This window comes from Dermacentor albipictus, chromosome 5 (genome assembly GCF_038994185.2).
Source record: "Dermacentor albipictus isolate Rhodes 1998 colony chromosome 5, USDA_Dalb.pri_finalv2, whole genome shotgun sequence".
NCBI classification, from domain to species: Eukaryota; Metazoa; Arthropoda; class Arachnida; order Ixodida; family Ixodidae; genus Dermacentor; species Dermacentor albipictus.
In genome coordinates this window covers 23621422-23645666 of record NC_091825.1, presented here as the reverse complement: position 1 = coordinate 23645666, position 24245 = coordinate 23621422, and the positions used below count along the sequence as shown (strand labels likewise).

Genomic DNA, 24245 nt, shown 5'->3' with positions numbered 1-24245 from the left:
TCTTCAAGGAGCTGAGTTCTCCTCGCTCTATTTGCGCTCCGGGCACTGGCTGAAGCCGACCGTTAAAGAACTGCTTTTGCAACTTCTGATGAACTAAACGAGTTCCCTGCAAAGCTTTTCGGCCTCTTCAATGCACCTGCCACTTTCGAGAGGATGATTAAAGCTTTTCTCAGGGGTGGTAAATGGCACACATACCTTTGCTACTTTGACGACATTGTGGTCTTTTCTTTTCTACAGATTTCGAATCGCATTTCGCCAACCTTAAGCAAATTCTTGCGTGCCTCGTGTCAGCGGGGACGCAAATCTAAGAATATTCATTTTTATGCCCGTAAGCTTACGATCCTAGGCCACGTCGTCTCAAAAGAGAATTGTGACAAGTGCTGTGAAACTTCGCGCCGTTGCTGAGTTCTCCAAGCCTACTACTTCCAAGGAAATACGGAGATTAGTCAGTTTGTCTTCCTATATCCGGCGTTCCTTCCGTAATTTCACCTCGCTGACAGCCCCCTTTATGCAGCTTCTTACTGGCACGTCTGACTTCTCGGCTTGGAATTCTGAGTGTGACGACTCATTCACGAGATAAGGTGGAATCTTGGGCGAGTTGGTGATTCAATATCGACATATCTGCACAGCGTAAAAGACGAGGACGATGCCCATTTCAAGCTGGTTAAACAAGGCACTGTAAATATAATTTTTACACAAATACCCTAATTAAGTCTTGCTCCCACTCTTTATCGCACAGTCTCCTTGGGCAGGTCTCCCGCCTAACAAATGCTGCTTACCCCTTGCTTTTGTTAGTCTCAGTAGCAGAAAAGATAAAGAAAATCAAGCTGGGAGAAAAAGGACCAGCTGTCTGCGCTGCCAGAGACAACAAGCGAGTCGCGGTTCTCCCTTACTTGCACAAGATATCGCGCAGCTTGAAGAAGATAGAGAGTAAATTAGATCTTAAAGTTGTTTTTTCTGCCCCAGAAAAATTATCAGTGCTCTGCAGGCGTGTGAACGTTCATGCCACACGACGATATATTTGCACTACTAACCACAGGAAGGGGTTTGGAGCATGCGCCCTAGATGTGGCTTGCATTGTTACCCTGACTTGCGGAAAGAAATACGTTGGCCTAAAGGCAGATATTTAAATAAGCGATTGAAAGAGCATTTTTAGGATGTTTACACCACCGTGCTAGGTCATCTTGGCATTCACTGCAGAGACTGCCATTGTGACTGAATTTGAAAACTGCGTCGTAATCTCCAAACACTGAGAACAGCTTACACGTGAAATCATTTAGGCCGACAAGATACCACGGCTGGGTGGCGTTTGCCTCAGCATGCCGTCTATTGCCTTCACCAAGGACGAAGTATCCGGCTGTGATACAATAAGGGTAGTGTGCGACATAATGCAGAAGTCATTTTTCATTACGTTAGCTCGTGTAGATAGTTCTGGCGATTTCGCAAATAAAAATCACTTCAAGTCAGCGCCTGTATTGTGTTCCTCCTTCAGTTCTCTTCTTTTGCGCTGTGTACACATGTCATCATTCACGAGGCCCCGCCGGCTCCTCACGTCACCTCCAGTACCGCGCCACTTCGAACCCAATGCGCCTACTGAGATTCACACGAATGCCAGATGGTGTCGCACTTGGTGCCATTCTCGCCCAACGCAAATACGGCTTTGGCGAATACATTGTCGCATTTGCTAGTCCTACCCTAACCAAAGCAGAATAAAAATATTCTGTGTCAGAAAAAGCACGTTTGGCACTGCTTGGGCAATAGGCAAATTTCGTGCTTACCTTTATGGCCATCAGTTTGACGTCGTAACTGTCCACCGAGCCTTATGCTGGTTATCGTCCTTGAAAGACTCCACTGGTCGTTGGCGTTTGCGCCTTCAAGAGTATGACATACGTGTCGTTTATCGCTCTGGACGCCGTTCACGTGCCAACGCCCTATACCGTTGTCCACTGCCTTCCAACCCTGCTTGTTCACTATCTTCCACCTGATATTTGTCAGTCCTTACCTTCAACAACATGCTGGCCGAGGAGCGTAAATATCCCTGGATCTCTTCACTGCTGAACTTCCTTTCTCTCCGCTCATATTAGTCTCTCTCACGCACCGTTCGTCGTCAGCACAACATTTTGCCCTCCGCGAAGATATGTTGTATCAACGGAATCACCTCACCGATGGCCATAGATGGCTCGTCGTTATTTCCCGTCATCTGCGCTCACACATCTGCGCAGGTTTTCACAATGACCCCCGATGCGGCCACGCTGTCGTGTACAAAACAAACTCCCACTAGTCCGATATTACTGGCGAGGCACGTATACAGATTCCTTCTCCAGTAGGTGCGTTCATGAGCTAAGTCTCAACGTCGCAAGACCCCTCCTCAGAGTTCCGCAGGTCCCTTAGAACTTTTGCACTGCCCTGCCAGACCATTCGAGCGGGTTAGCATTGATCTTTAAGGCCCCCTTCTAAGCCCTACTGATGGTAACCGGTGGATCATTGTTGCCGTACACAACCTGACACAGTGCACCGAAACATCTGCACTGTCGGCTTACACCGTGAAAGCTGTCGCTTCCTTCTTTCATTGCCACCTAATTCTGCGACACGGTGCACCGCGTGATTTACGGTGACTGTAGCCGCGTATTTATCTTTACCACCATCGAGGCTCTGCTCAAGGATTATGACATCCTTCGCCGCACCGCTTCCGCCTACCATCTTCAATCTAACGGCATGAAGGAACGTTTCAATCCTACGCTCGTCGACATGGTTGCGATGTATATGTCTTGCGATCCGTGCAACTGGGAGAGGGCTCTTTGATTTGTCACTTGCGCTTATAACTCTCCCGCGCAAACTACCACCCGCTTCAGTCCTTTCTTTCTTCTCTATGGACTAAAGCCTACCTAATTCATGGACACCATTCTCACCAACCGTACCGACACTTGTGAAGTGACGCCTTTTTCAGAAGATGCTACTTACGCTGATGAATGTCGCCAACTCGCTCGCTCCTTCGTCACCCGAAATCAGTGGTGCCGAAAACCTCGCTATGACGCACGCGCCTATTGCTGGCTATTGCCCTGGAATGCTTCTCTGGCTTCCGGTCCCGACCACTCCTCCCGGCCAAGCCACTAAATTTCTATCGAACTACCACGGCCCCTACCGCGTACTGCAGCAAATGTCACCCGTGAACTACATCATTGAGCCGCTCGAGCCGTCTTCTGATCACCGTGGCCGAGGGCGCGAAACATGCAGCACTGCTTAAAGGGCAACTTCCGCAATTTTTTTTGCCAATTTAAGGGAGTGGAATATTTAGGTTCCAGAGTCACCCTGTCAGGTGTCTGATAGAATTGTTGGGTAAATTTGAAAATAATTTTACATAACGATAAAAAATCCGCAAGAACTAAACGAAAGTATGAACAAGCAGCCGTGTAACCTTCTTCATGTTATGTCACCAGCGTCCCAAGCGGGGAAGGCGAGCAAGACATGCCGGCCTCGCCCACTGGCTGAACGAAACCAGTGAACAGCAGACGCTCAGCTGATTCGTGACCGCGCCGGACCTTCGGGTGACAATGTCAGCTGCACTAGCTTTTCGGATCTGTCAAATACTGACAGATATGATTTTAACAAATTGAATAGCTATGAATTGCTGTTCGTATTCTACCCGCCGCCCCATGCGCCCATGCCAGCGCCCATGCGCTATATGTATTGTGCGGCAACATGATGAGCAAGCGTAGCCCTAAACACTGGTTTTATACGTGCTGCTTACTCTTTTAGGTGTTTTACCTTTTCTCAGGGAAGCGTTTCGCATGCTCGCCATAATATGTGGTGCTCGACTTTTCACATTTGTATCTTGTAAGAACGCCTCTGGCAGGTCGAAGCACCGACCGGTGCATTGTGTACATTGGCAGATACAGCGACCACTCGTCGTTCGCTAGAGGTACAATGCTAGCCGCTCACTGGTGACATAAGTTAATGTTAGAACATACAAAAACAGGCAGATTTTGTGCATTTAAGCCCTACTGCATCACTCTGAATCACGCTGATATGAGCGACCACACACCTTCGACAACAGCGAGCTGGAGACCGTTGTACGGGAGCATTGTTATTCTGCCTACTTGTCGTTCTTTGCATTCTCTTAGTGCACGCAATGTGTTCTCTAAAGCAGACACAGATGAGGGTTTCGTGCGTATGATAGTTCATTTAGAGAACGTGCAGTTTTCTCGCGGAAACGCTGATGCCAGTATTGACACCGTTGGCAGCTGAACGAGGCGGTCGTTTACGCTGCTGTATCGAAGGCACCTACGCTTCCTGCTCATTCGGTATACGCAGCAAGCAGTGCACCTCGGAAGCTAGCTAATGAGTCTGCATGCTAGTACTAAAGGTACACCCATACTCGCAGTCGCATTTAATTCAGGGAAATACCGGCGAGTAAGGCTGGCAGCTTTCCGTCGAAAACAGCAACGTACCAATGTCGATACTGCTCCGTGTCGTCCCTTCCCTCTTATACTGTGTGTGCACTTTACGAAATGAGGAATGGTTTACTTCAAATCGGTACCCGCTGTGGTTGCTCAGTGGCTATGGTGTTTGGCTGCTGAGCACGAGGTCGCGGGATCGAATCCCCGCCACGGCGGCCGCATTTTGATGGGGGCAAAATGCGAAAACACCCGTGTACTTAGATTTAGGTGCACGTTAAAGAACCCCAGGTGGTCAAAATTTCCGGAGTCCCCCACTACGGCGTGCCTCATAATCAGAAAGTGGTTTCGGCACGTAAAACCCCATAATTTTTGTTTCAGATCGGTATGGGCAAAACTGAACTACAGAAGCAGTTTCCTTCATCTTGATGGCTTAATTAGCTTCAGGTCAGTCGCTCAGATCCGGCTGCCGTAGGCGCATGACTGTGACATAAAGGCTTAACTTCGGCGAAACGCTATAGACATCTGCTCAAACTGCTTGCGCATACGAGGGCTGATGTTCTTGCAGCTAGCAACCCAGCATCACTTAGCTCCCAACCCTTGCCTGTCCACAGGGAACGGAACTTCTCACGCCATGCACTAGCTCACGATCGTCCGCTCATCGACGCTCTCCTCGCTGTCGTCTGCATGATCCCAGCATGCCATGTATGGAGCACTCCTGAGGTCATACACAATGTGGCCTGTTAACTAAGGAGGAGGTAAGGTGGCGCATTCCGAGGCAATTTTTAAAATTCATTTGTAAGAAATATGTTCAACTCTCAAATTTGCTTTCTTGAGGACATGGCGAAAGTGTTCAGAGGAATGTACCCAGAGAATTTCATCCAGATATGTTGACATCATAAAATCGCCGGAGCTGACCTTTAAACCTCGCTACGACCCGCCGGTGCTGTTTTTCCCAAGGTCTGCAGGATTTCTCCTATCTCTTCGGGGAGTGATTGTACTGGACATTTTCGGTGCCGGCACGGTCAAATGTGGAAGAGGAAGACGACAAACTAGGAGCGTGTGCTCGATCGGTGTCAGCTGGGACTGACCCGTTTTCACTGGTCTTCTGTCAGACGCCCTGCGGACTTAGAACATCCTGCGACTGCACACTTATTTTCTCCTCATTTTGATTGTAGGTCCGGGTGCCTTCCATTACTCAGAGGGAGCCTCCGCTTTGAGGGCGCAGTGTGGCCGCCACCTGTTACCGCAATGAAACGGTGTCTTCAAACCAGCTACGTTACCGACCAGATTTTTTGCGCCATAAGCAAGTGCCGCTATCAGGTGAAACATTCTTCCACGAGTAGGGCCATTTTCTTTCCGGGAGGGCAGGCGCGGTATCTCGCCCTCTTGGTAGAGTGATCGCGATGATTGTGAAGTCAAAATTATGTGCTACCGGGCCCAATGGGTATGTCCACTCGGGATGTACTGGGCCTGTGCCTCTGGGGCCACAGGGTATACGTGCCGCTGGGTTTCAGTTTGCTTTCAGCCTTATACCCTGCCATATTATGTCAGGTATTATGTCTTATGCTCGCTTTAAATGTAAGCACTACATCACATGAACCCTACATAAAACTGCGCTAAAAACCATTGTCATTTGCGTACAACTGTTCTCTACAAATCACGAATTCTTTACATTGTGTAGACGTCAACTAGAGCTGAGCCTGGCAAACTTATTATTTTGCAAGGAATATGCAGCCGCTGCAGACAAATCTACCGCAGAATCTCGATATTATCCGTACGCAGTCACGAAGTACGCGCACGCTGTGCGGACGTTGGCTGCTGTTCTTTACCGTCTCCCGAAGCAACCTTTGTGTGAGCATGCTATTTGGGTTCTTGAGATGATCGTGAGTTTTTTTATCCATTCCGGATTTCTTAAACCGCACAAATTTGGAATGTAGACTTTGAGTAGACCTGTCCATTATGCGATTCGCTTTTTCTCGCTGTTGTCATTGTCACCAATCTTGCTCCTCTTTCTTTCCGCCTTTCCCTCTCACCCTTGCTCCTGCGTGGGTAAGGTTCACTGAAGTTCACTAAAAGAATGTAGCTAACGCCGACCATGATAGCGTGAAATCTTTTATCATTCAGAAAGCAACGCGAATAAAATTCAGGCAAGCGAACAGCCACCGTTGAATAACTAGAGGCTCCTAGCCATAAATAATTCACTTCGACATTCACTTCGACACGCATCTGTGCACCTGTATGAGATGCGCATCTTTTAAAGGGTCCGAGTGGTTCGGACAAATTTTATAAACGCGTACGGTACAGCTACAGTAAATCATTCGCACAACAGTTTCTGTGAAGCGTAAGACAGCTTTGGACGATAACAAGTTGCCCTCCTCCGTAGCCATTCATTTTCTGCTCAACTCGTTCGCCGAGTGATCGGGGCTAAGCTGTGCCTTGACTGGCTCTGCTTCGTGATGTGACGTCGTGTCTTACACTTCCGGCTGTTTTGGAGCCAGCGCACGACACCTCTCCAAACTCTCGGCCAGCTGCCTGGCAGCCGATCCCAGTCGAGAGCTATGGAAGCAGCGTGCGTTGCGATCATTCTGTCGCGTCGCCGAGCGTGTCGGGTACTTCGGTTCCAGCTTGGCCTCCTTATAAAATTTATCGAGGCACGGAATACATGAATAATATCTGCACTGGCAAACGAATTGCTGCAAACGAATTCTTGAACGGGCGCGCACTGTCCAGGCAAGTAAAATTTGTATTTTTTTTTCAAAAGATAATATACTCGTGTGTCTAAAAAATTGCGCCCGAAATAAGTGATATCAATGCTTCCATGCTTTCTCTCTTTTTATTAAGTAATGAAAATATCGCACGAACTTTAAAACTATATCAGTTTGAAACCAGCAAAGCAGTACATGCCACTGATAAGAAAAATGTGAAGGCCATTAAATGAACAAGTTGAGAACTGATATTTTAACGAAACTTTGTCATTCAAGAACCTTGTTTACAGATTTGTACATATGCAACGGCCAGGGAAGAATCTGAGTGTTGCTCTCCTTTGTTCAAATGTATCGTCACCAATGCAGCAAAGTTATAGTCGCGAGAGAGCACATATAAATATTTTATATTTTGCAGACGAAAAGTCCGGGAAATATACGAGGGTGAGTCAAATGAAAGTGAGCCAATTCAAGTATATTGTTACGTAGGAAGACGCAGACGAAAAACTATGTACAAGTATATTTACAAGAAAATACGCTCCGCTTGGCCAAGAGGCAACAGCCCGCGCTAGCTTCTAATCGTCGTCGTCGTCTTCACACTGCTCGCCTTTTCGTGATCGCACATATTGTTCCATAGCACTACCCCCGGCTGCAAAAGCGCCGTCCCGGAGCGACTAAAGATCGCACTTGGAAGCAGTGTAGTAGGCCTTGAGCCTACTGACATGCACGACATCACTAGATGCCAGAGGAGAGGACGAGGTTGAACCCACACGAGCAATTTCGTAAGTCACAGGCGTCACCTGGCGCAGCACGCAGTAGGGCCCTGTGTAGCGCGAAAGTAGCTTCTCTGAAAGCCCGACGTGACGAGAGGGCGACCATAGGAGCCCGAGCGCACCAGGTGAAAACTGTACGTCACGATGGCGGCCGTTGTTCTGGCACTGCTGAGCGGTTCCTGAGGCCGTCAGTCGAACAAGATGTAAGCTGGCGTGCATGGTCGGCGAGGGCGATGGCATCGCGCGCACACTCGCTTGTTGAGATCGCAGCAGGAGGAAGTGCCGTGTCTAGGCGCAAGGTAGGTTCGCGTCCGTACAGTAGATAAAATGAAGAAAATCCGGCGGTGTCGTGCCGGGAAGAATTGTACGCAAATGTTACGTAAGGAAGGACAATGTCCCAGTCGTGGTGGTCTTTGGAAACGTACTTGGACAGCATATCGGTAAGAGTACAGTTTAACCGCTCAAAGGCCATTGGCTTGAATATGGTATGAGGTAGACAGGTTGTGTTGAATGGAGCAGGAACGCACAATGTCAGCGATAACTTTCGAGAGGAAGTTTCGACCACGGTCAGTAAGCAGCTGTCGCGGGGTGCTATGAAGCAAGATAATGTCACGCAAGAGAATGTCCGCGACGTCAGTGGCGCAACTGGTAGGGAGAGCCCGAGTGATAGCGTATCGGGTGGCGTAATCAGTCGCGACGGCTACCCATTTGTTCCCAGAGGATGACGTGGGAAAGGGACCGACCAGGTGTAATCCAACGCGAGAGAACGGTTCCACAGGGACGGTGATCGGCTGGAGATGACCACCAGGTAGCACCTGAGGTGTTTTCCGACGCTGGCAGGGATCACAGGCAGCAACATAGCGGCGGACGGAGTGAGCGAGACCAGGCCAAGAGAAGCGGTGGCGGACGCGGTCATACGTGTGGGTTACCCCGCACCTCCACCAGATATGTTACGTAGGAAGACGCAGACGAAAAGCTATGTACAATATATTTACATGAAAATACGCTCCGCTTGGCCAAGAGGCAACCGCCCGCGCTAGCTTATAATCGTCGTCATCGTCTTCACACTGCTCGCCTTTTCGTGATCGCACATATTGTCCCGTAGCAATATGACAAACGGGGTACTTTATTTAAAAGTAGTCGACATGAGCATTTACACATCTGTCGCACTGACTAATGAGTGGCATGATTCCCGTCTCATAAAACTCCTTGGGCTGTTTCAAAAAGGCTGTAACTGACTCTTCCATGTCATCGTCCGACACGAATCTGGTTCCCTCAAGCTGTTGCCCCATTTGTCGAAACCGCAAGGTGACAGGCCAGGGCTGTATCGCGGATGGTGCAGTGTTTCCCACTTGTACTTTGCAAGTTTTGTATTAACCACATTAGCGACGTGGGGAGGGCATTGTTGTGGGGCAAGATGACCCCATTCTTAATTTTTCCATGTCGTTTGTTTTATGCGAAGCATATTACGATAGCTCAACCCAGCTCCTCAGGCGCGGCGGTGTCGCCATGAAACCACGTGACACCGTGACGTCACGACAGAGGAGAAGTGGCTTTGGCTCAACTCTTGCAAGACGGGCTGGGTGGGAATCGAACCAGGGTCTCCGGAGTGTGGGACGGAGACGCTACCACTGAGCCACGAGTATTTTTTTTTCTTTATTACCGGCTTGGCAAGTACATACAAATATTGTCAAATAAATCCGAATGTTAAAAAGTCTAGTCTTTACTAAGACTGACGTGTCATGTTAAAATGGCTTCATTGAAGCCAAACTGTTCAACACTGAAAGCCAATTTGGCGGATCACTTAGCAGTTTCAACACTTCGCTTGTATAATTAACATTCTCGGTAAAATAATACATTGCTGGCCTTGCATCAACATCAGCATTGCGTACAGCCATACGAGTTCGCCACACACTTTGCATACACAATAGCATCAACATGTCCACCGGCACACCGTCAGGTTCAGCACATGGCAAAAACCTTATTCCGAACGCAGTGATAGGAAGCTCCTTTTTTAATGTTCTTTGCAGGATGTCCCAAAGAAAGCGGGCATCGTGGCAGTCAAGAAAAATATGTTCGACAGTTTCTTCCTTGTTACATATAAGACAGTTGTCTGACCATGGGACAAACAAGCCCTTGCTTCTTAGCCATGGCTTAACAGGCAGTGTGCCGGTATGCAGTTTGAAAAAGAATGATTTTGTGTTAGCTCGTACAGGCATATTATTGACTCGCTTGAAAACATCTCGTTCAGGCCCTAAGTAATACATAGAACGATACACTGGTGTAGGTATAAACACTTCAACAAGATCCTTATACAATTGTTTTCGTGACACTGCAAACAAGTAGTCTTTCGAAAAACGAGCGTTTAGAAGACGTATCGCCATGGAAACTTCACGCAGATAGCCCTTTCGTGCCATCGGTTTGATTGCGTGCGACGATACAACAAAATCGGGCAAAGCGTCGCGCAATCTCACTTGGATTCCCGTCCGCAGAAACCCATCGCTTTGGTCGCGGAAGAAAACAAATCTCGATACAAGTTGCTTGAAAAACAAATGCGTTAAACCAAGTCCCCCACTGCGCAATGTGTGAAACAAATTACTTCTGCTCGTGCGTTCCCACACCGAACCCCAAATAAACTCTGCAAACACTCTGTGTATTTTTTGAATTGAAGATCGGCTCATGCATAGCACCTGCAGGACGTAGAACACTTTAGCTACTAAAAAGATATTACATACTTTGGCCCTAGCAAACATCGAAAGGTTGTGGCCTCCCCATTTGTTAGTTTGCTCTTTCATTCTGTCTCTCTCGCTCGTCCAGTATTCGATTGGCTCACGGTAGGCACTGAGTGGAACCCCAAGATAAGTGCCGGGTAATACACTCCATTGCATTTTGCAAAAGACCTCTGGTGCATCTGGCCAATACCCGTGCCAAAGCCCTAAACATTTTGACCAACTTATGGCACTACCGGAAGCCTTGCAAAAAGCTTGGGCTTCCCTCATAGCTTCTGCAATGCTGTTTATCACGACAGAACACTGCTATGTCGTCGGCATAAGCTAAACCTTTTATTTCTCTACCAAAAAATGTGTACCCGCGAATATTATGGTTATGTAGTAACTTTAAACAGAAAGGTTCTAAATAAAGTGCAAAGAGCAAGGCTGAGGTCGGACAGCCTTGCTTTATGCTAGACATTACTGCAATCCGCCTGCTCAGTTTGTTGTTAATGATTAAGTTTGTGGTACAACCATCATACATCATTTTTACCCTGTCCAAAATGACTGATCCGACATTAACATATTCAAGAAGTATAAACAGGATTTCGTGGGACACCCTGTCAAAAGCTTTGGCCAAATCTAGTTGTAGCATAGCTAAATGATCTCCCATCGTATCGCAACATTCAAGTATGCTTCGCGCTATATGTATATTTGTGAATATAGTCCTGCCTTTTATACCGCATGTCTGATGTGTACCTACTAGGGATTTGACTACACTTTGAAGGCGATGGGCGAGCACCTTCATAAATACTTTATAGTCAATATTTGCTAAGCTTATTGGCCGGTAGGTCTCTACGGATTGAAGTTTAATGGGGTCTGTTGATTTAGGTATCAGTACTACGTGTGTCTGTCGGAAAGAAGGAGGCGTCCATTTTTGTTCGTAACACTTGGTTATGACGCGGTGCAGAGCCTCAGCCATTTCAACCTTGAAAATTTTATATATCGCTGCCCCAAGTCCATCCGGTCCAGGCGATTTCCTTACACTAAGGTCATCTATAGCCTTTTCAATTTCTGCTACAGAAATCGGCCTCTCAAGGGCATCCTTGAGTTGACCATCAATTTTCGGCATAAGAGGTAAATATTCACTCTTAAACGCAGAGATCTCGCTTGTCCTCTTGCTTAGCAGCGTGCTATAGTAGTCAACGAAAGCACGTTCTATCATTTCCCCGTCATTTGTAAGCTGCCCTTGAAAAACGATTTCTTTTACTTCCTTGGTCATAGCGTACCTCTTCTCTTCACTTAAAGCTCGCTTGGTGGGCGTTTCACCCAGCCATACGCGTTCAGCGCGTGCTCTTAAAACCGCGCCACGATATCTCTCTTCATCGATCACTTCAAGTTTCGCTTTAATTTGTTTAATATCATGTGCAAATATACCAGCCCCGCCGCTTTCCATGTTCAACAGGTATGCCAACGTGCATTGCAGTTGCTTTTCTTCTTGCTTTTGTTTCTGCCGCAACACGCATGCTCTCTCTAAAGCAATTGTTTTCGCTTCGGTTTTGAACATCTCCCAAGCTTCTACAACATTTTTTGCATCCTCAAGGAGAACAGCGTCTAATTTCTCTTTTATTCTTTTAAGAAATACTTCATCTTGCATAAGGTTGTCATTAAGTTTCCATAGGTGCCAATTAAATTTCTGTTCTTTCTTTTTCATACCTATCGTAACCGTTACCAAACAATGATCGCTGAAACTGACACATTCCACACCATATTCAGAAAGTAGTGGAACTAAGTGAACAGGAACATAGATGCGGTCTAACCTTGAGTGGCTGTCTCCTTGAAAATGCGTATATTGCACATGACTGTAAGAACCAAGAACACTCCCAACATCCTCTAGATCAACATCACACAAAATTTCATGCAGAAGTGCGGCACTTTTATCGTGGCTAAGTTGCTTTTTCGATCGATCTATCGGCCGGCATACACAATTGAAGTCGCCAAACATTAGAACGTGTCTTTCACACCGCAAGAAAGACCTCAGATAAACGAAAAATTGTTCACGTTCTCGAGCATTATTAGGGGCGTATACACAAACCGCCCGCCACAGCAATCCAGAAAAAGAAAAATCACAAATAAGCAAACGCCCCCCTTCACATGAAGTAACTTGTTGCTCTATTATCCCAATGCTATTTCTAATAAACAAAAGGCAGCCCCCAGAAGTACCACTCGCGTGGCAAACGCATACATTGTACTTATTTCTGAAAATTTCAACCAAACGAGCCGTTTTTTCTTCAGATTCAATTTTTGTTTCTTGTACAGCCATCAAATCAATGTCTTTTTCTAGTAACATGCGACTTATCTGACACTGTCTTCGCCTCTGCGACAACCCTCTGACGTTTAATGTCGCCAAACGAAGCGGACTGGTGAGGTTAATAGCGTCTGCCATTGTTTTAGTTAGATTTAGGGTACGCCCCTACACAATTTTTCTTAGGAAACATACGGACTCTGGTATGCAGTGATGCTCGTTGAACATGGCCCTCCCTTTCGAGCCGACGACTGCCAACCCACGTAGTCGCAGGCCCGTTCCCGATCAAAGATCGGGTTTTGGAAGTTCTTCCCGGGACACAACCTCCGCTAAGGCGGAGGTGGCCCGTGTAGCAGCCGTCTGTCTGGCGGCTCGTTGAGTTTGACCTTCAACGTCGACCTTCGGCCTGTCTGGGTTTTCTGTGGCGGTCTTTCGGTACCCGCGCCGTCGGTGTCTTGGCTGAGGTCCTCAACATCGTCGCGCAACCGTTTTCCGGCACCTTTAGCGTTGGAAGTCATGTCCATGCTCTCGGAGATGCTGACTGTCTCGTCAACCGCGGTGGTTGGGGTTGCTTGGATAGTTGAAGACGCACTCGTCGCCTCAACACCACTTTCCTTGACTTGAACCTTGGCAGGTGGAGGCGTCGAATCAGGCACGTTGCCCTTATCAGTCCCCTCCGAGTTCACATTTTCGGTCTTCATCTCCAGAGATGTAGACTGAGCATCCGCCCCTTCAGCTGCTTCCTTAGCGGCCTCCTCGGCATCCTCTTGATCCATAAGGAGCTCCGATGTGTCTTCGCTCCCGCCTGGACCAGCAACGTTGGCGTACGTTCTCACGCACTGGGTCTCGTCGTGGCCGAAGCGACGACACAGCCCACAGCGTGGAACCCGGCATTCTCGTCTAATGTGTCCGGTGCCATGGCACCGGAGGCAGAGGGGTGCTCTGCCCGGGACAATGACGAGAGCCAGGTCTTCCGCGACCCGAAGCTGATGTGGTAGGTCGTCCGCTGTCATTCCGGGCTTGAGTTTAAGGACCACAGACCGTGTCGTGGTTCCTTTGTCGTTGCAGCCTTGTACTTTCCACTTCTCCCTCGTCACTTCGGTCACTCTCCCGAACGGTGCCAACGCTGTTCGGACGTCTTCATCAGGAACACCGTGCAGCAGCCAGAAGAGCTTGAGCCTGACAACCTGATTGCACGGGTCAATGACCACGCATCGATGTTCTTTAACAAGAAATGCTTCAGCGTCAAGTATCTTCTTTTTTGCCGCCTCGTTCGAAAAAGTTACGGCCCACACATGATTCAACTGATAAGCCCCGAGGGCCACCACTTCCGGCAGCAGCATCAGTCTTGAAAGCGCGTCCCTGAAGTGCTCAACACGATAAGGCCGTGCTTTAACTTCGCCGTGGATAAAAATAGTGTTCAAAACACTAGCACCTGAAGGAAGTTGTGGTAGAACCATCTGGTAGTCCGGAGAAGGCTTTTCCGTTGACCGGGAACCGCGGCCAAGGGCCGCTGTAACCGCTCCTGGGGAGCAAGACATTCCGCGTCCGTTCACTGCGGTGGCCGGAAGTGGAACCTGAGCCACGAGTACGATGCTTCAAAGCGGTACAAAAGCGCCTCTAGTGAATGCGGTGTTGCCTTAGAAACGAGCTGTTTCTAAGGCGTGCGTCTCTTGCTCAGGCGCACATTTCGTTGCCGCGCCGAACGCTGCTTTGCTCGACGCTCACCGCGTCCAATTCGGGGCGCGTAGTCGCTGCCCTGTAGCCCATTGTCTTACACCCCTTGGCGGGTCGACGGGAACGCTGTCGCGTTCCACTCTTGAAGGCGAAGCAGTAATGCATGAGTCGTTTCTTCGTCTAGCCGAACCAAATATAGCCAAGCAACAGCAGTTCACCAGGCTAAACAGTGGTTCAACAACTAAAATAAAGGCTAGTATGCTTCGCATCCTGGGCTTAACCTTACCTAAGCCACAGCCATTTTTTTAATTGTGACACGCAGCCGACCCGGCTTTTCACATTATCGGAAACAATCGATAGCCTCGCCAGGTTTAGCGAATTCGATCAATAATGGCCCCCTGGCGATCGAACAAAAATAGTCAAAACCACCTTTCCGGCAGAAATGATGGCCTTTGCTTTCTTTGGAGCTGGTGAATGCAAATGTTTCACTGTAAGCTTTGCCCTCATATTTCAGGCTCGTAGTAGTAACACCATGATTCGTGCCCGGTCACAATTGCAGAAGAAAAGTCGTCTCTCTCATTGTGACACCGGAATAAATGAGCCAAGGCAGTGCCGAACCTCTCAGTCTTCTGGCGGTGGCTCAAAATCTTGGACATTCATTGCGCACACAAGAGACGATGACCGAGATTTTTATGAATTTTAATGTGACCCGAACTATGACAGAGGATCCCACGCCTGCCAATTCATCGACGCTTATCCTCCGTTCTTATATAATCAGGTCATCAGCCTTTGCGATTCTGCTGGGGGTGATTGAAGTGGCTTTGGCCCGGTCTTGGATCATCTTTGCAAATTTTACAGTGGCCAATACTTCACAGTGGCCAATGAAATGCAATGCTCAACGTACACGGCAGCCACACGGCGACTAATTTACTTTTGGGAAACACCTTCAGCTGTTAAAACCTAGCGATAACACGCTGTTCAACTTTTGGAGCGTCCATTATGTCACGCAACCATGTTCAACCCAGTGTCTGAGAGCATTACAGAACATTTATTCTCACACCTGCGTGCAAATTGCAAATGAGATATGCCTGTGTGCTATGCGCATGCCTCGCAGATTACGAACAGAACAATTATTGATATATTTGATATGATATATTTTTGGCTCCTAAAATTGCTTCCGCAGCTTGCAAGACACAAAAGCATGACCTTGAAGATCTGACGTTTGCGGTTGTTGCTTCAAGGGAGCCGTCGGGGGGAGTGTAATTTGGCCACTACCTATACCAATTGCCACCTACAAAAGCAGCCATAAAGTAGCCAAGTCGCCAAACACGATTTTCGGTCGCCAGGAGCTTCTAAAGGTAGCCAATTTGGCGAGAAATCGCCAAATCTGTCAACCCTGCCCCGCAGGGATGACGGCGAGTGACCATGTATTGTTTCTGTTTCTCTTCTGCTAGCCAGAAAGCGTCCAAAACTTTGCCAGGTGAAAATGCACTCGGCCAAAGAAAAATTGGAGGACGCTTAAGCTTCGCCTTCAAGAGTGGAACGCGACAGCGTTCCCGTCGACCCGCCAAGGGGTGTAAGACAATGGGCTACAGGGCAGCCATCACTTACGAGGCGCCCCGCATCGGACGCGGTGAGCGTCGAGCCATATGGTCGAGCAACGCAGCGTTCGGCGCAGCAACGAAACGTGCGCCTGAGCAAGCGGAACGAACCAAAGAACTCGGTATCTCGGAGGGGGAAATGATGCACGCCAGCCAAACGTCGTGATCGGCAGGGGCAGAGAGATAGACAGATAGTGATCTAAAGAAAGGAAGGAAGCTTGATTCTGCAGAGGGAGCAAGGCGAAGCGTTGTCAGGGGAGAGAGAGTCCGGGCGGCGACCCGCCTCGCACCGGTCCTCGCACAGCTCCAATGCGCGCGTGGCGCGCCATCTGTCGGGGCAGCGCCGTACATGGAGAGGAGGGGGTCTTCTGTGTTTGCTTAAAGATGGCTCTGCGTGTGCGGAAAGCGCAGAAGAAATGCAGCGGAAACGCACTTCGCTACTCATGTAATTGCGACTTCTGTAAGTTACATGTTCATAATTATCAATATACACCGCAGTATAACTTTCCACGGCTCGTTCCGAAGGCAACACCGCATTCACTAGAGGCGTGTTTGTACCGATTTATTTATTTATTTATTTATTTCGTGTACCCTCAGGGCCATTGGCATTGGAGAGGGGAGTGGTTACAGGCACACAAAACAAGAAAAAATAGGAAATGTGATACAAGGAAGGGGAGTATTGCAATAAAAGTTAACAATTAAGTGTGTCTACTCATACAATGTTAGCTAAGGCGTTCTTGAAAAGCTGGTAATCTTTGATGGTGGCTCTCAGTGCGGGAAGGTGATTCCACTCTGCTGCTCTACGAGGTATAAACGACTGGAAGAAAGCGTTAGTTCTACAAAACGGGACACCGACCTTGTAGGCATGATCTAATCGAGATGATAGGTGACGTGGGGGAGGGATTATTTCGCTACGCAGGTGTGGATGATGAAACATCTTATGGAACAGACAGATACCAAACGCTTTGCGACGTGAGGCTAGGGATGGTAGACTAAGGCTTGATTTCATTGAAGATATGCTGGCGGTCCTGTTATAGTTGGAAAGAATGAAGCGAACCGAGTTATTTTGGACCATTTCTAGTGAATGTATTAGGTTTTCGTGATGAGGGTCCCAGATGGATGCGGCGTACTCTAGTTTCGGACGTATTAACGTTTTGTACAACAGCAGTTTGAGGGATGAGGGCGCTTTAGAAAAGTTGCGGCGGATGTAACCAAGCATACGATTAGCATTGTTAATTATGTATGTGATATGTGCAGACCAAGTGAGAGTGGAAGTGATGTGTACACCAAGGTACTTGTATGAGCCTACCGATTCTAAGAGGACATGATCTAAGGAATAAGTGGGGATACTGTTGCAAGTTCTTGATACACGAAGAGATTTACATTTTGTGATAAGTTCCATTAGCCATGTATTACACCACAATTAAATAGTGTTCAAGTCAGTCTGAAGAGCGGTTACATCGTCACTGCTTGTTATTTCTCTGAAGATTACGCAGTCATCCGCAAATAAATGGATATGAGAGGAAACAGTAGAAGGCAAGTCGTTGATGTAGATTAGAAAAAGCAGAGGCCTGAAGACGGAGCCTTGTGGGACGCCGGAATGGACAGGGTTTGAGTGAGAATTAAGATTATTAGCTGACACGTATTGTGAACGGTATTTAAGGAAACACTCAATCCAAGCAAGAAGTTTGGGGTCAATGTTCATGAGCTGTAGTTTGTGAAGTATCAGTTTGTGAGGCACTTTATCGAAAGCTTTGGAGTAGTCTAGGAAAATGCAATCCGCCATTGAACGAGTATCAAGAATTAGTGTAGCTTATGTATGAAGGAAGCCAGCTGCGTTTCACAAGATTATGTTTTCCGAAAGCCATGCTGTGAACTTGAAAAAAATGAATTTGACTCAAGAAAGTTAGCAAGCTGTGAATATAGGATATGTTCCAATATTTTGCATGGGATACTGGTTAGTGAAATAGGCCGATAATTGAGAGGAGAATGCTTGTCACCTGATTTATAAAGTGGAATCACCTTACCGATTTTCCAATCAATGGGCAGGTATGCTGTGTCAAGCGACTGTTGAAAAAGTTTTGCTAGTAAAATCGATGAATAAACAACAGTGCTGTGCAAAAATTTCACGGAAATTAGGTCATGGCCAGGAGCAGAGGAGAGACGCAACGATTTAATCACGGTTTCGATGCCACAGGGTTCAATTGTAATTGGAAACATAGCCTGGTAATCATAACAAGGTGCAGTGGGTGGGGAAACATTACAGGTTACAGAAAAGTTTTGGATAAATGTTTGATTGAGGACGGATGCGATGTGGTCACAGGGTATGGCATTCCCAGAGTTATCTACAAGAGTTATGGTGTCATCATCTTTTTGATTACTAACGCGCCAGAATTTCTTGGCATCATTTTTTAACATGGACGGCAGCGTGTGACATAAAAAATTGTTTCTGGCGTCTCTTAGCGCTGACACATATTCGCTTGAAGCCAATCGGTAGGCACTCCAACGAGCTTCACTCGAGGAAAACTTTGCTGACCTGCACAATCGACTCTTTTTATTTGATAACCGTTTTATATGAACATTATACCAGGGAGCGTCTGACTTGCTAGTTACGATGCGAATGGGAATGTACTTGTTGGTTAGGTAAGTAGCTTGTTCTGCGAAGATTGCCCAGTTAGTTTCTACTGTACGGCTGTCGAAATCCTGGAGGAAAATATCAAGGAATGAACATAATTCTCTATTAATGTTGTCAGAGTCTGCTTTGTTGTAATTACGGATGGTTACAGTCCTTTTGGTATGTTTAGGTTGTGCGAGATTTAAGTGAAAAAAGACTAAAGAGTGGTCGCTCATTCCTGGAACGTGAGTGATGTTAGAAACGGGCTGTGAAGCGAGATTAAGGTCAAGGGTATTAGCAGCAGAGTCTGTGGTTCGAGTCGGTTCAGTTACAAGCTGTTCGAGAGAAAAAACGGAGCACATTTCTAAAAATTCTTTAGCTAGCGTGGAAGGTGGGTGTATCGTGGGGACAGTGTTAGACCAGGTTATGTTTGGCATATTAAAATCACCAAGCAAAAGTAATGGGCAGTTTGGGTAACGGGATGAAACGATGTTAACAACATGGTGTAATTCATTTACGAAGTTCTGTGTATAGGTGGGGGGCCGATAACAGACCCCAATAATAACTTTCTCATGATTTAGGGCGACGCATGCCCAGACAGTTTCTAAAGGGGTGTTGACGTGGATGCACTGTGAAGGGAAATTTTTCGTGATAGCGAGCAGTACGCCTCCTCCTTGTCGCCCAATGCGATCGCAGCGATAGATAGAGAAATTATTTGCAATAAGAAAAAGTTCGTGGTCTCGAATTTCAGGACGTAACCAGGTTTCAGTTAATACTATGATATCAGCGCTGCAGGTGTCGATGGCGGAGTTAAGGCAGTCACGTTTGCTGATGATACTGCGGATGTTAGTAAAAAGAACGGATATCTGCGAAAAAGAGCGTCCACATCCCCTCGCGCGTCCCTACGGACTGCCATGAGCCGAACTGGCGGGATTATCAGCTGAGGGCGGTTTCTGCGCGTGCTGTTTGACAGAGTTAGTAGGATGACTATCATGTGATCGCGGTTGCTTCGTATGCTCGTTAACCCAATTAGATTCGGGATCGTACATGTAGTATTTATTATTCATTAGTAATTTGTTATATCGGAGCTGATACGGACCTCCGTCGGATGCACTTTTGGCAAACTCGGTTAATTTCTTTCGAGCGTGACGTGTAGCAGGTGAGTAATCTTCATTAACTGTGACGTTTTTGTCTTTCAGCTTTTTCCGGGCAGAGAGGACTGTCTCTTTTATCTTAAAGTTAGTAAATTTGACAATGATCGGACGTTGTTTACCTGGCGAATATTGACCTAGGCGATGAGCGCGTTCAATGGCTGTATCCGGAAGGATGTAAAGTGCGTCAGCCAAAATTACTTCAATTGTTTCTTCCGACTCAGCCAACGATTCCCGGTGGTCATCCAATCCATAAAAAATGAGGTTGCAGCGTCGTGATTGATCTTCAAGTTCGGTCTGCCGTGATTGCAAAGAAGCAGAATTGATTGACAGCGACTGTACCGAGGTCTGGATGGTGGCTATTTCGTGATCAATTTGGTCAAGTGAGTCCGTTTTATCTTCTAGGTCATCTAGTCTTTTTTCGATGGCGCCAATTTTGATTTCGATATTTTTTTGACTGGCTTTGATGGCTTTAATGTCAGTGACCATATCGGACTGGCTTTTTGCTGCTTGCACGGATCGAGCCTGAAGATCTTTTAGAATATGAAATATAACTTTCATCTGTTCGCCTGACTCGTCAGGCAAGGACTGCAGTTCAGCCAAGGACTGAGAACGAGTCGGGGGTGCCGGGTTGGACTCAATATCTCCAGAGCATAGTAATAAAACACCCATTGAAAAACAATCAACAGCAATATCACGGAGCACTCGTGGGCGCGGGAACAATAATAGGAAACGGTCGTCGCTCCTTCTGGCATACATGGAAAAAACGTTTCACACCTGTAATGCGCAAAAGCGCGGAGTGTGAGACATGTTGACAGTGATGGTCCCGCGCCCACTGAAGAAACTGTCGCACTGGCGCCTTCTTATATCGACTGTGGTTGGTCACGTCATCGTAGACTTGGATGATGCGCAGAAGGCGGAGATGACGAGCGGAGCAGTACAGTAGGGGTAGTGCGGTTGATAGCAGAGCGGCGTCAATGGTATCGGGCTGGAAGGGCATTCGGTTTCACCAGGAGGCAAGGCTGTGGTTGACAGCAGGAAAAGCGGCAGGAACATCTGTAATGCGCAAAAGCGCGGAGTGTGAGACATGTTGACAGTGATGGTCCCGCGCCCACTGAAGAAACTGTCGCACTGGCGCCTTCTTATATCGACTGTGGTTGGTCACGTCATCGTAGACTTGGATGATGCGCAGAAGGCGGAGATGACGAGTGGAGCAGTACAGTAGGGGTAGTGCGGTTGATAGCAGAGCGGCGTCAATGGTATCGGGCTGGAAGGGCATTCGGTTTCACCAGGAGGCAAGGCTGTGGTTGACAGCAGGAAAAGCGGCAGGAACACCTGTAATGCGCAAAAGCGTGGAGTGTGAGACATGTTGACAGCGGTGGTCCCGCGCCCACTCACGCCAATCGAACTCGTGGCTGAGTGGTAGCGTTTCCGCCTCACACTCCGGAGACCCTGGTTCGATTCCCACCCAGCCCATCTTGGAAGTTGCTTTTTATTTATGAAGTGCCTGCCGTGATTTATCGCTCATGGCCAACGCCGTGGACGCGGACGCCGACGACACCGGCTTTTCTGCGACACGAGCTCCTTAACGCTATCGCGTTAAAAACTAACGTGCATCGAAGTGCGTCGTGCGATGGTTCGGGCAACACGAGGAAAACGCATGCGCTCTGGCGGGCTCCGGCATTCCGCGGGTAGCGAGAACAAAAAAAAAAAGGAGGATGCTCAATGTGTCCTCACAAATAAAATTCAAAGTAGAAAAATACACAAGGATGTAGTTACCTTCACTGGCTTTAGTGTCTTGACATGGTTGCTTTGGCGCAGGAGGAAAAATAATATGCTGATAATATTTTCTGTTACGTGACAGCAAAAGCGAACCACCACAACCCTTTGTCTCATAAGACCTCTCTCCGTGCTTTCACAACTTGTCTGATACTGTTGTTGATTTGGCTTGTCCCATTGTATAGTCCGATGTGCGCCTTTAAAAAAGTCAATGCACCTTTGACGTCAAACGTTTATATCAACAATGAGCCCACAAAGTTCAGGAATTGAAAATTTAAAGCACGACTTTGGAAATGTCAATGCGAATTTTTCAACAAACGTTTATGATAACTTTACGCCCATAAAGTTTCAGAATTGAAATCCATGCGGTGTTAGATATGGCGCCGTTTCCTGAGGCTACTTCGAGTTCCCCAAACCACTTCGAATCGCAGCACAGCTAATTGAGGAATGCAGAAGCAGGGGTGCCACATTCCTGAGGCAGGACACTTGCAAACAAGTTCGTACGCCGCCGGGATTAGAAGGGGCCCACGGACAATAGAGCCCAATCGTCACCCCTCTTCGCCTTTGAAGAAGGCATTTGCCACCACTGCGGAGCCGTACCACTGGGAGCAGGTGGGCCCTCATACAATGGAGCATGAGCGCCCCCTCCTTCTCCTCCTTTGAAGAAGCGCATTGCAACTCTGCGAGGCAAGACCGCAGGGGGATCAAGTGATCAAGCAAGGGGGCCCAAGCGGCGACTCTCTTCGCCGGGTGACCAAGCCAAGCGGCGACCATTGGCTGAAAGTGGCGTCATCTGAGCGGACTCTCCCATTGGTCGAACATGACGCGACTTCCAGTGCTCGAAGGGTTTATAAGAAGCCTTCCAGAGAGACCTGAGCATTCTGGGACATACCCTGATTCTCTGATTCACCTCTCTCGAACTTCTTGCCGCGGGCCGCAGCGTCCGAGTTGCTGCCGGCCCGTAATGACTGTACGAATGTTACTTGACTCTCACCTCCCTGTATATAATGTAAAATAAACCCTCCCAAGTTTGGTTTTCATCCCGAAGTCCGTCCTTCAACCCCTACAGCGGTCCGCAGATTCCGCCGTCTCCGCGAGATGCCGCGACGAGCACGCTCGCCATCAAAACGCCCTGGAAACTGTGCTCGGACGGGGCTCCTTGCGGTCTGAGACTCCCGGTGCTAGGGCTTTGCCGCGAAATCCAGACAGATTTCGCAATGTTCGCGCTGAAATGCCTTTTCGAGCGTGAAAAGGAAATTCTAGACAAAATTCGGAATGATTTCCAGCATCAGAGGTTTGAGTAGGGCAGCGGTGCATGGCTGCACGAAACAATTTCTGTGAAGGGCTGAAGCCCCATAAGCCCCCCCCCCCCCTGGCTACGCCCCTAGTCAAGGTGTAAAAACAGACTCCGTTTGCCTAACAACTCTCGGTGTTCGTGACAAGCTTACCGAAATATTGTCTTCTAGTTTCCCCTAGACATCTTCTTTACTAATCGTTGAATGTCTGGGTTACCTTCTGCTGGCAGAGTTAGCTGTCCAAATGTGAAAAGAGAAAAAAATCTCCCGAGTTCCTAAAATCGTGTCAGGTCTAAAGTTCTTACTTTATCCACGAAAATCAGCTTCAATTCACCCAGATGGCTGACTACTAGCTTACAGGAATGCCTCTGAAGGCAGCGACAAATGAAGACGCATACATATCTATACGACGTAATGAGGATGAGGCATTCAACTTAGTCAAAGTCAGTGGAGGAATTCCCCCAAGAGGGCAAGTTAAAAGCTATTCACATCGCTAGAAAGCCGCTATATGGTTGAAAAAGGAAAAGTTTTCGTTAAGATGACTGAAAACTCAGTAAACGCAGCGAAATTCTCACTAAGTTTCCAACACTGATGCCAGTGAAAGCTCTGCTTGAAGTAGTGTGTCGCCTCGGCGACTAGAGGACGGAACATATGAGACTGCGCTCACAGCAGTACGCACCGTAGGGGGTCCTTGGGAACGGCGACACCGACTACGGAGGCACGAGGGACGTCGTTCGTCGGCATATCCGCTTCCCGGTCAGTGGCTGCTTGACTTGAACCGCTCGCAGTAGCGGCATGTCATGCCCGCGGCACGCAGGGCTCACAAAGCGAACAGAGACAGGAACACGCGCATGCTTGTCCGGCACATCAAAGCCGCTTCGAGCGAGAGCGGCTCACGCCCGGGCTAGTGGCTGTCGTTGCACGTCAGCACCAAAGAGAAACACTCGCCGGCGCGCCGTCTGCTCCTTCTGTCGCTCAAAGAAGTGCTCGCTTTCTATTTGATGATCCACGCAGCAGCTGTGCCCATGTGTTGTTTGCAGCGTTTCTCTCGACATGCACCTGCGTGAATAGAACTGATCGTACGTTGTTCAGTGAGAAAGACATTTTGCTTTGTGTTTCCTTTATTTCTTGCTCTGCGAAGAGTTTAAGAAGCGAGTTGACGAAGTCACAAGTGAGACAGTGTCATGAGCTTCATTTTTTGAAGTAAGAAATAGGGGTATTTGGATTCACGAGCATACAAAAT

The 24245-nt window shown here is 47.9% G+C and overlaps 1 protein-coding gene across 2 annotated transcripts in view; it reads right to left on the bottom strand.

Annotated features, from left to right (window-relative positions):
* LOC135898303 (solute carrier family 41 member 1-like) overlaps window positions 1-23943 on the bottom strand; it is a 458169-nt gene extending 434226 nt beyond the window's left edge. The window contains exon 1 of one of the 2 annotated variants that reach the window (XM_065427179.2): window positions 23682-23943. In XM_065427179.2, coding sequence (XP_065283251.1) covers window positions 23682-23746 — 65 coding nt within the window. In that variant the 5' untranslated portion in view covers window positions 23747-23943. The remainder of the gene's footprint in view (window positions 1-23681) is intronic. The other variant, XM_065427177.2, reaches the window with a different exon arrangement.
* Between the last annotated feature and the right edge of the window lie 302 nt (window positions 23944-24245).